At 34.6% G+C, this 12,131-nt stretch overlaps 1 protein-coding gene across 1 annotated transcript; it reads right to left on the minus strand.

The window, feature by feature from the left end:
- Positions 1 to 1,071: 1,071 nt before the first annotated feature.
- On the minus strand, positions 1,072 to 7,545 carry use1 (unconventional SNARE in the ER 1 homolog (S. cerevisiae)). The gene is made up of 8 exons (XM_058760742.1): positions 7,389 to 7,545; positions 7,069 to 7,118; positions 6,772 to 6,850; positions 6,523 to 6,675; positions 5,444 to 5,459; positions 5,022 to 5,052; positions 4,776 to 4,938; positions 1,072 to 2,197 (listed from the first exon to the last, which is right to left on the minus strand). Exons 1-8 carry the CDS (start codon positions 7,488 to 7,490, stop codon positions 2,015 to 2,017), a joined length of 777 nt encoding a protein of 258 aa, XP_058616725.1. The 5' UTR covers positions 7,491 to 7,545; the 3' UTR covers positions 1,072 to 2,014.
- Positions 7,546 to 12,131: the final 4,586 nt, after the last annotated feature.

Raw genomic sequence — 12,131 nt, forward strand, 5'->3', positions numbered from 1 at the left:
AGATTCCAGATTTTCAAATAGTTGTATCTCGGCCAAATATTGTCCGATCCTAACAAACCATACATCAATGGAAAGCTTATATAGTCAGATTCGATGATTATGACTGGTTTTGTGGTCCAGGGTCACATATATGCTAAGTTTAAGGGTTTCTTGTGCGTACATAGAAGACTGTATATATTTTTTTTATTTTTGCAAAGGTCCTTGAGGTTATGTAATACTGTGCTAAGAATACATCGAGAAGAAACCCAAAATGCTTATAATCTGCATTTTGCATAAAGAAAAAGTGCACCTTGAATTCATTCAGTCATATTTGACGATCACCAAAGAATCACTATTAAAAGCTGCCATGAAACCTCACTTGTACGATAAATTTATTTTCATGAAAATTTGTATTTTCTATTATATATATGTTATAATAATAGGGGCAAAAGTCTGGAAACACAAATATTTTTCCATACTCTGCTATCTTTTTTTCCATACTTTTCCAGACCTGGAAAAATACTTTAAATCAAATTCCATACGTTTCCAAACCCCGTATAGGAACCCTGTTTACTATAGTAGGGCCTGTTGACAATGCTATTCAGCAAAGTTTAAAGGTGACATGAAAAGGCCAAAAAAGAATAAATTAAATTAAATTTAGATTATTACAAGTGATAAAACGATTTCAAGATGTAGGCCTGATCTTAGACGTCTGAAAAAGGGGAAAAAGCCACAATTGTGAGAAGTAAACTAAGAATTGCGAGGAAGGTAGAATTTTGAATTCATCTCTCACAATTCTGACTTTTCCCCCTCAAAATTCTAAAATTACATTATGAAATTGTTTTTAAAATTATTTTCCGTCGTTTTTGCCCCTCGGAATTCACATCTTGAAATAGTTTCAAAAAGTCTGAATTGTCAGATGTAAACTTAGAATTGTGAGAAAAAGTTCTAAATGTGAGACGAAGTGTTTTATTTTTTCATTGTGCAATGACTGGATTTCGCTTGCGAGGATTCGCCAAACAATGACAAATATGACCGTACCCTCTTAAACTCATTTGTGAAAAGGATTCAAACAAAACAGACACCTAGTAGGCAGATTGCAAATTGTTTTATTAAAATAATACACCCTTCTGTTTTCCTTCAAAGATAACTTCGAACACATCTGATAGAAAAGAAGAGTAGCCTATGACCATCTGTGTTCATGTGAATGAATTACAGGAGCGAAACTGAACACACGGACAAATAAACGATCATTGACAGCCCACTTCAGATGAACATTAAGATCCATCAATAGAGCTGCGCAGTGGAACAAACACGTTAACCATATCAGAGCAATACTTAATACTCCGTCCATGTGCTATATAGGGAACAAGCACAAATAGATCGTTAGCAGCTAAATATGGGCCATTTACTCTCTGGGTGGGGAAGACGGTATCCATCTGTGCTTCCGACAGGCAAAAATACTTCCTGCTGTTTGCCAGAACATTTCCTGATCGACGCGGCGAGTCTGGACAAGTCAACCAGACCTTAAAACAGCTCAGTCCGTTTTTATAGCGACCGTACGTGAGAAAGTGACTAACAGAAACTCCGATAAAGCTGGATGAAACTATCAGTCATTTTAAGTGTCTCAAAACGATCATATATAGTGTCAAAATGTGTTATATAAGCAATATTATACAAGCCTATTGGAAATGAAATCAATTCAGGGAGAACTTCGAACGCGTCTTTAAAAAGACAAAAATGTCGGTCTCAGAATTCGTATTAAGAACGTTTGTCGTCAGATTATGCATTTAAATGACTGACGAACAGTTTGTAGTTTTCAAATTCTTACCGTTAATAATAACCGATTCATTTAAGTCGTTCTTCACAGAGATTCGAAATCGAAAATGGCATGCAGGTAAAGTACATTTTCACGGGAATAACTGAAGCTGACTGAACGATTGAGGCTGTCAATCAAATTTATGACTCTTAGCTAGTGTCTGTAAACTTGTTGTAATAGATAAATTAAATCTAGCGGTTCTAATGATGATCAACATCATCTGAGTCGCGGGAACAGTCTTATGAAGAGGATCATGCTGATAAACGTGAAGGAGACGACGATTAGCATCAGCCACAGGAACCAGTTGACGGATTTCTTGGTGTGCTGTTCCAGACGCTCCGATTCAGTCTTCAGCTTCTCGAAGTTCATGTCGGCCTGACGCATAGACTGAGTGAGAGTCTGAGGAGGAGGAAGAGGAATGTTTACAGTCTGTTCGCTGCCACTCACTTTAACATAAAATGATTCAGAGTAGGCTATTTCAAAGGTTTGAGTTTAATGGCACTGTTTGGTAACAGTCATTCAAAAAAAGATAATATGAGTTTATATACAGATTTGTATGGCCATGTTGCTGTAGTAACAGCACACTTAGGTTTGAAAGCTCAATAATTGGTGTAACACTAATATACTGCTGCCCTCTAGTGGTCACACACCAAAAGCCACAAATTCATTATAATAAACCACTCTTTTTCAAGCTGCTACTTTACATTTTTAAATGCTCATTATTGTGGTGACTTTCACTCAAAAAAAAGAGGAAAAATAATTATATTAATAATATTCAAATATATTACATTTATATTATGTAATACATGCAATAATATTTATGCAATTATTTAATAATAATAATAACTATTATTATTATTATAAGCTTGAATATGCTAATTTAAAAATAATCCCCAAAATTAGGAACTGAAAGGCATGAAGCTGGTGCAAATATATATTTTTTAAACATATAAAATAAATTTTTAGAATATACAGTGAGGAAAATAAGTATTTGAACACCCTGCTATTTTGCAAGTTCTCCCACTTAGAAATCATGGAGGGTCTGAAATTGTCATCGAGGTGCATGTCCACTGTGAGAGACATAATCTAAAAAAAATCCAGAAATCACAATGTATGATTTTTAACTATTTATTTGTATGATACAGCTGCAAATAAGTATTTGAACACCTGTCTATCAGCTAGAATTCTGACCCTCAAAGACCTGTTAGTCTGCCTTTAAAATGTCCACCTCCACTCCATTTATTATCCTAAATTAGATGCACCTGTTTGAGGTCGTTAGCTGCATAAAGACACCTGTCCACCCCATACAATCAGTAAGAATCCAACTACTAACATGGCCAAGACCAAAGAGCTGTCCAAAGACACTAGAGACAAAATTGTACACCTCCACAAGGCTGGAAAGGGCTACGGGAAATTGCCAAGCAGCTTGGTGAAAAAGGTCCACTGTTGGAGCAATCATTAGAAAATGGAAGAAGCTAAACATGACTGTCAATCTCCCTCGGACTGGGGCTCCATGCAAGATCTCACCGTGGGGTCTCAATGATCCTAAGAAAGGTGAGAAATCAGCCCAGAACTACACGGGAGGAGCTGGTCAATGACCTGAAAAGAGCTGGGACCACCGCTTCCAAGGTTACTGTTGGTAATACACTAAGACGTCATGGTTTGAAATCATGCATGGCACGGAAGGTTCCCCTGCTTAAACCAGCACATGTCCAGCCCGACTTAAGTTTGCCAATGACCATTTGGATGATCCAGAGGAGTCATGGGAGAAAGTCATGTGGTCAGATGAGACCAAAATAGAACTTTTGGTCATAATTCCACTAAACGTGTTTGGAGGAAGAAGAATGATGAGTACCATCCCAAGAACACCATCCCTACTGTGAAGCATGGGGTGGTAGCATCATGCTTTGGGGTGTTTTTCTGCACATGGGACAGGGCGACTGCACTGTATTAAGGAGAGGATGACCGGGGCCATGTATTGCGAGATTTTGGGGAACAACCTCCTTCCCTCAGTTAGAGCATTGACACATCCGTGTTTCTCAGCGACAGGCCAGAAACCTGACTGATCTAGAGAAGATCTGTGTGGAGGAGTGGGCCAAAATCCCTCCTGCAGTGTGTGCAAACCTGGTGAAAAACTACAGGAAACGTTTGACCTCTGTAATTGCAAACAAAGGCTACTGTACCAAATATTAACATTGATTTTCTCAGGTGTTCAAATACTTATTTGCAGCTGTATCATACAAATAAATAGTTAAAAATCATACATTGTGATTTCTGGATTTTTTTTAGATTATGTCTCTCACAGTGGACATGCACCTCGATGACAATTTCAGACCCTCCATGATTTCTAAGTGGGAGAACTTGCAAAATAGCAGGGTGTTCAAATACTTATTTTCCTCACTGTATATACAGAACAAAGTCAATATTTATTTTGTTCTTTTAATTTAATTATTTAAAATGATTACTAACAAATGTTTTATACTTTTGAGCTGGCAATTATTAATTTGAGGCAGATAATTGGTGCAAAAAATCCTATATTACCGTAATATAAGTATGTAATATTATTAATTAATTATATAATTAATAATAATAATAATATATATATGTAATAATACTAACAGTATTATTTTATTAATCAAATACATATTAATCTAATTATCAGCAACAACAAAGTAAAAATATTAATAATAATAATTATTATTTACTTAATATAAGAACATAATTTTTTTAATTTGTTTCATCATTTTAAATAATTACTACCAAAAACGTTAATGCCAATAATTAATTTGAAGTAGATAATTGGTCACTTTTTCGCTAGATGAAATATTACAGTAATAAGAATTGAATGTCATTCGAGAATGATGATGATAAAAATATGTGGTTGATTAAAAGATGTACACACTTTTTTCCCTCTCAGATGATGGGCATTATAGTCCTAAATATGCACTATTCTATAAACACCAGATTAACATGAGACCTGGTTGTCCTGCTTGATGATGTTCTGGGCCGCGAGTGTGTTGTTCTTCAGGTTGCGAGCGAGATTCAGCATGTCATCGGCCAGTTTCTCCTGCAGGTTGTGATGATGCTGTAGAATTGTGTCCAGCTCTGCCGCCGACTGCCGCTCGTCTACAGGAATACTCCTGACAAACCAGCAGAAATAACTGAACACTGTAGATACCAGTGACACATTCACATAGAAAATCAATGAGAGAGCGCCACCTACTTTCTGTGTCTGAGATCCGTGTCCAATGAACCTAGCCATGAAGAACAAAGAAAAGTAGTGCTGTCAAACGATTAATCGCATCCAAAATAAAAGTTTTTGTTTACATAATGTGTGTGTGTGTTGTGTATATTTATTTTGTATATATAAATACACATATATACAGTATATTTTGAAAATATTTACATATATTATATAAATGTTTAATATACAAACATAACATTTTTCTTAAATATATACATGCATGTGTGTGTATTTATATGTAAATAATAAATAACAGTACACACATGCATATATTATGCAAACAAAACTTTTATTTTGGACATGATTAATTGCGATTAATCACTTGACAGCACTAAAGAAAAGGCATGCTTTTGATTTCTTAAAATGTAGCATTTAAATTAAAATAGAAATATACAGCTTACCAGAACTTGCCACAGCCTGTTAAGAAAAGAACAGATAAAAGAGTCAGTAAAAATGTACATTTTTACAACGTTAAAATTAAAAAAAAAAAAAAACACTTTTTAACCAGTATATACACTGCCGCTCAAAGGTTTTGGATCAGTAAGATTTTTAATGTTTTTTAAGGGAGTCTCTTCTGCTCATCAAGGCTGTAACGTTTTGATCAAAAATACAGAAAAAAATTTAAATATCGGTTTCCTATTTTAATATACTTTAAAATAAAATTTTCAGCATCATTCCAGTCTTCAGTGTCACATGACCCTTCAGAAATCATTCTAATATGCTGATTTATTATGAGTGTTGAAACTGTTGTGCTGCTTCATATTGTTTTTTTCTTTGATTCTTTGATGAATACAAAGTAAAAAGAGCAGCATTTGTTCAAAATAGAAATCTTTCTAACAATATAAGTCTTTACTATGACTTTTTGTTCATTTAACACATCCCTCCTGAATAAAAGTATAAATTTCTTAAAAAAAAAAAAAAAAAAATGTACTGACCCCAAACTTACAAAGCATTGTAACACAAAATTTCTTTTTTAAATAAATGATGTTTTTTTTTTAAACTTTTCATTAATCAGAGAATCCTAAAAAAAATATCACAGGCCCCCCCCCCCCCAAAAAAAATCTGAAGCAGCACAACGGTTTCCAACATTGATAAATCATCACACTAGAATGATTTCTGGAGCATCATGTGACACTGAAGACTGGAGTAATGATGCTGAAAATGCATGCGTCACAGAAATAAATTCTATTTTAAAAGTATATTAAAATAGAAAACTGTTATTTTAAATTGCAATAATATTTCACAAAATAACTGTTTTTTTTCCTGTGTTTTTGATCAAATAGATACAGCAGAAGAAACTTCTTTAAAACACATTAAAAATCTTACTGATCCCAAACCTTTGAGCGGCAGTGTATATTTTCAAGGATGTTTAGATTTAGGATTTATGAAGGTACAATTCTAAGATGTTTCACATCACATTTCCCTAAAAACACAAAAACATAAAAAGCACATTAGTAGTTGAAAGAGGAAAGTGTCGTACGGTACTCATCAGCTCCTTCCTCATTTCTCCAGCACATCGTGCTTTACTCTGAATGTGCACCGTCTTACTGGCCGGCGTTCTCTCGCTGGATATCGTAGGCGTCCGTCCAGGAGCCAGAAACTGATTGGCTAAAGACTTCTCTGCTGGAGACGGCTAGACACAAACAAAGCGCTTCTAGTTACAATCACAGAATGATGACTCGGCTTACTGTCATTGAGAAAGTGCTGACCAAACAGCATAATTACTGACCAGTTTGTCTGCTTCTAAGAGACCCTTGAGGAAGTCCACCTTGCGGTTGTAGTCTGTCAGTATTTCCGGTGTTGGTTTGCTGAGGGTATAAATCAGATATGAATCATGACTCATCATCTACATCAATATCTGTTTATTCCACAGCTGTAGGAGAAACACTACCAGCACTTTTATCTTAACATCTGTTTGACGTTAATATATTTCATTTTCATACAATAAATGTTGAAATTGTTTATTATGTTTACACTTTCTTGGAATATGTGATTAATTAATGCCTGTAATCTCATATAAAATTACCTGGGACTCTTTTTAAGGGCAACAAGCATCTCATCAAGAGCACCAACGTACTTGAAAAGACAAAAGTAAATTATTAAATATGATTTTCTGCTAAAAAAACAAAATGATAGAGAAGATATTATATTGAAAAATGTACAAAAATCCACAGCGAAGACAGAAAGCAAATAAACGCATAAATATGAATGCATGTTTTGTTTTTGACACGTAATTCATATATATAAATGGCGCTGGCAATATTGCTTTGTTGTATCAAGCAGAAAATATAACATTTACTTCAAAAGCACCGAAGTACACGCAAATGCAGTGTTGTTATGAATTACCTTCTCTAGTCTCCATTCGGTCTCGTTTCTTTTCTCTGAAGCCAGAGATTCACAGCGCGATAATAACCTGATAAAATTGATCTCTAGTCTGGACGTGGCCATATTTAACGCTCAAAGCGGAAGTCGCGCGAGTTTTACAAACAACAAGGCGGAACAGAGCGACAAATTAAGAGTCCTTTGTTGGTTACACAGGAGCGGTTGGAAATAACTCACGCGAATGTAATATAAATTTAAAAACAAACATACAAAACACGTGTACTTGTAACTTTTACGTTCATGTCCACAGCTTAAAAAATAGGTAATGCAATCTGAGAAAAAAAGCAAATTAAATGTCTCCCGTGATGATGAAATACCTCTTCCCTTACAAAAAATATCCATGGTTTTACTACAAATAAAACCGGAAAAACATTAAACCATGCTAACCACAAATTAACCATGATTTTGATATGCTAACCATAGCTTAGCCATGGCATTTGTGGTGAAACTGTGGTTATAGCTACAAATGCCCTGCTGAAAAAACAATAGAACCCTGCCCAAAACACAATAGAAAATGTAATGGATTTAATGGAAACTATAATGGTGTCTACTGGTATGTGATGGATTCTATTGGTGGGATGTTAAATCCTATTGGAAAAATGCCCAAAAACACACTACAAAAAGGAATTTTGTAATGGTTTTACTGGAAAAAGCTAATGGTTTATAATGGTATTTTAATGGAAACCATTGGAATTTCTGTGATGGTTTCTATTGGGCTTCTATTATTTTTTTTAGCAGGGTGGTAATCAATACGCCAAAAAAACATCGTTACTACACTTTTACTATAATAAAACCATGGTAAATTTTCATAAGGGTTGCAAATGTCGATTAACAGCAGTAAACAAATTTGCATCGTTTCAGTGAGTCTTTTGGTTTATTTTAGCCTATATTTTCTGAAGCACTACGTAGAGATGCTATTTGGATGATAGAGTTGTTTTATGGACCAGGTCTCCAGTGTGGGATCAAAATCTGGTTCATTATAAGATACTCTTATCTTCTACCTATGATGATTAGGATTAGGTGTGGGCTTTACAGGTAGGGTGAAGACTCCCCACTGAATGAACCAGTCAGAATCAAAGGAGTCAGAATGTCACAGGGAATAAGATTTGGAAACAGTATTATTGGAAGGTGTATCACAGCTTAACAAGCGGGTAAAATTCACAGTTCAACCTGAACACATGTTCAACAAGCTCAAGAATGAAGACGCTGCTGCTTTCACTGCTCTGTAAGTTTATTTCTGTGTGACTGAGTGTGATTCTGTCATGATCAGATGATCTGAATGATCTGTTTTCTGTTTCTTCAGGTCTGTTTGTGTGGAATCAGTCCACAGAAGCTTTAACTGATCAGCAGGTGGTTTTAGGGCAGAGTGTGACTTTAGCCTGCGAGTACAGATTAAAAGCTATTATTTGGTTTGTGATGAAACTACCAGCTCGTCCAGAGATGATACCGAGAACTTACAGATCTGAAGAGGCTTATTATTATGATGGAAAGTCCTGTGACACATATTTAATTAGTAATCAATAATGTCAGCGATGATGATTTAGGAATTTATTACTGTATAAAACCAGGCCATAATCCAGAGATGGTAGCCTATCAGACTGCACACCAAGTGAGAAACTGCAATACATTTATATATTTGGGATCGATAGTATTATTATTTATGCAAAATCGAATAGATTTGAAAAGATGACCAATTATTCAAACAATACGTTAATCATTTTGTGCTTTTCTAAAGACATGTTTTATAAGGACAGTGATGGATCCAGAATGTAGGACTGTTAAGAATTTATGCACCGTATTAAATGTATACGTCTGAGGTCTATTCAGAAGTCCGCCAAGATTTCAATAAATATATTACATTATAGCTAATGTATTTTCTATTTTTTTTTTTTTTTTATGTGTGACAGTGGAATAACATCCATTCAGACCAGCGGCACTGTTGTTCCTCCTCAGATCCACTGACAGATCCTGAATATCTAGAAGTTCAGCCAAACTCTGTATATGAAACAGCTTCATACTGAGAGATTGTGTTGATTTATTGTTGTGTGCTTCAAATGATCAGAACTGTGTGCTGCTTGAACATGTAATAATATTGTGATTTGCTTTTGTCTATAAACAACCCATTCTCACACCCAACTCGTCGCATATTGAAGCTTGGTCAGGACCGCTTGGCGTCGCTTTTTGACTTAATATATTTTAATATATTAAAATATATTTACTGGGGCGGTAATCTCAAAGGTGCACCTATACCCCTAAAAGGGAGCATATTAGTACCATATAAGTATGCATGCTTTAAAGTTAGATAAGGTGTACCTTTGAGGGTACCTCAAGAAAAATAAACATGGCGTTTAAGTACTAAAGTATATTATTATTGTTATTATTACCATGGTAAATTTGTGGTTACTGCAGTTTTACTACAAATACTGTGGTAAACTGTGGTTACTGTAATAAAACCATGGTTAATTTTTTGTAAAAGGTTGCCAGGCTGTTGTACCCTTAAAGGTGAAACTTTAGCATATTTATTTTCTGTCAGATTTATTAACAGCAATTACAGAACATAACACAATCTATTTGAACTTTCAACAACCAGTTTAAATAAATTTACTTGCACAAACCAGCCTATTTAAAATAAATATTACATGTACACGAAAGTTAGGGATTATCAAGATTTTGTAATATTTTTTAAATAAGTCTCATGCTCACCAAGGCTACACTTATTTGAACAACAACAACAACAAAAAAACAGTAAAAACAGCAACATTGTGAAATATAATTAAAAATAACTACTTTCTATTTTAATATATTTTAAAATATAGTTTAAAATGCATCTGTGATCAAAGCTGAATTTTTAGCATCATTACTCCAGTCTTCAGTGTCACATGATCCTTCAGAAATCATTCTAATATTATTTGCTGAAACATTTCTGATTATTGCTGCTTCTTATTTGTGTGGAAACCGTGATGCATTTTTCAGAATTAATTTTATATATAACGATGATATGTAGTAATGTAATAATGTGGCAATGGTTTCTTCAGATCTCCTTATGCTTCTGGGAAACGCAGCTCTATTTGAACACACTGTGACCGAGCCATGCATCTGCAGCGAACGCTGTCTGTGATCGATTGATTCTGTCTTTCAGCATTTGCTTGTGTTCCCATGAGCAAGAGAAATAGCTCTATCCAACACAATTATTCGCTAATATAGTCTATTTTTCCATTTAGAAGCTTATTTTATGCACCAAGTTTCTTGATGAAAAATGCACTTTAGAATCGATATTTTTATATGAGGATCGATCCTTTCGATACAACATCAATATGGAAAGTATCGATACTTTAAGAAGATCCGTTTGATCAATCTGAAGTCTTTTTGCAAGGAAGAGTTGGATACAATAAAAAAAAAGATCTAAGCTGATTGACTTTGTCATGATATTGCTGTATTAAAAACAAAAAGTGCTTAAATCAAATATTAGTTGAGAGTTGAGAGCAGTTGGGAAATCAGGTTATTTTAAAGGAATACTTCACTCAAAAATGAAAATCTGCTGAAAACTGAGTCACCCTCAGAACATCCAAGATGTAGATGAGTTTGTTTCTTCATCAGAACAGATTTGGATAAATTTAGCATTACTTTCTCACCAATGGATCCTCTGCAGTGAATGGGTGCCGTCGGAATGAGAGTCCAAACAGCTGATAAAAACATTGCAATAATCCACACAACATCATCATTAAGATGCTTTTAACTTCAAACTCTTTCTTCTGGCCATAATAACACTTCCTCCATTAAAAAATCATCTTGTCTGAATCAGGAGAGAAATATGCACAGATCAAACATTATTTACAAGTGAAAACAGTCCAAAACAGTTATGTCAATGGATTTTGATGAGAGGACAACAGGGGATGGGTTTTCTTACTGGAGGAAGTGTTATTATGAATTATATTTGTCCAGATGCAATGGTTTAAAGTTAAAAGCGTCTTAATGATGGATTTATTTTCTTTTAAACACACAGAAAAAAATCTGACATGATTTATGATATATTTTCAAAAACCTGCCATTTCAACAAGAGTGCATAGTGTAGTGTTTTTAAAAATAATTTTATGAAGTGTCTCTTTATTTCGTCTGAAATATGTAAAGACAGCTACCATAACTGGAAAGTTATTTTTAACATCTATAAGAAGAAAATAACGAATCTTCCGGATATGATGCAAGCCCACATGGTATACACCCATTCCTAAAGAAAAAAGTATATTTTGGCAACTTCCTTTATTCTGTGTTAGATTCATTCAAACTAAAATAACATTTGATTTATTTAGCATAGTTGAGCCTGACTTTTTCAAAATGAGTCATTATTTACACTTTATTTACCAGCAGGGTCAGTATAAGTTGAACTTGCATCACTTCATGTGATTTATTTGGTATCTTCTGCAGCTCAGCAGTAGCACTTCCTCAATGAAATGTTATAAAAGTCACCCACCCACCTGAACACAAGTTTAATCTGAACACGTTCAACAAGCTCAAGAATGAAGACGCTGCTGCTTTCACTGCTCTGTAAGTTTATTTCTGTGTGATTGAGTGTGATTCTGTCATGATCTGAATGATCTGTTTTCTGTTTCTTCAGGTCTGTTTGTGTGGAATCAGTCCACAGAAGCTTTAACTGATCAGCAGGTGGTTTTAGGGCAGAGTGTGACTTTAGCCTGCGAGTACAGATTAAAA

This window comes from Onychostoma macrolepis, chromosome 22, assembly GCF_012432095.1.
Source record: "Onychostoma macrolepis isolate SWU-2019 chromosome 22, ASM1243209v1, whole genome shotgun sequence".
NCBI classification, from domain to species: Eukaryota; Metazoa; Chordata; class Actinopteri; order Cypriniformes; family Cyprinidae; genus Onychostoma; species Onychostoma macrolepis.

Coding starts and splice junctions, on each gene's coding strand:
- use1 (XM_058760742.1), bottom strand. CDS start 7,490: ATGGCCACGTCCAGACTAGAGATCAATTTTATCAGGTTATTATCGCGC. Junction 4,939..5,021: donor ACGGATCTCAGACACAGAAA/GTAGGTGGCGCT, acceptor CTGGTTTGTCAG/GAGTATTCCTGTAGACGAGC. Junction 2,198..4,775: donor TCATCAAGCAGGACAACCAG/GTCTCATGTTAA, acceptor CCTCCTCCTCAG/ACTCTCACTCAGTCTATGCG.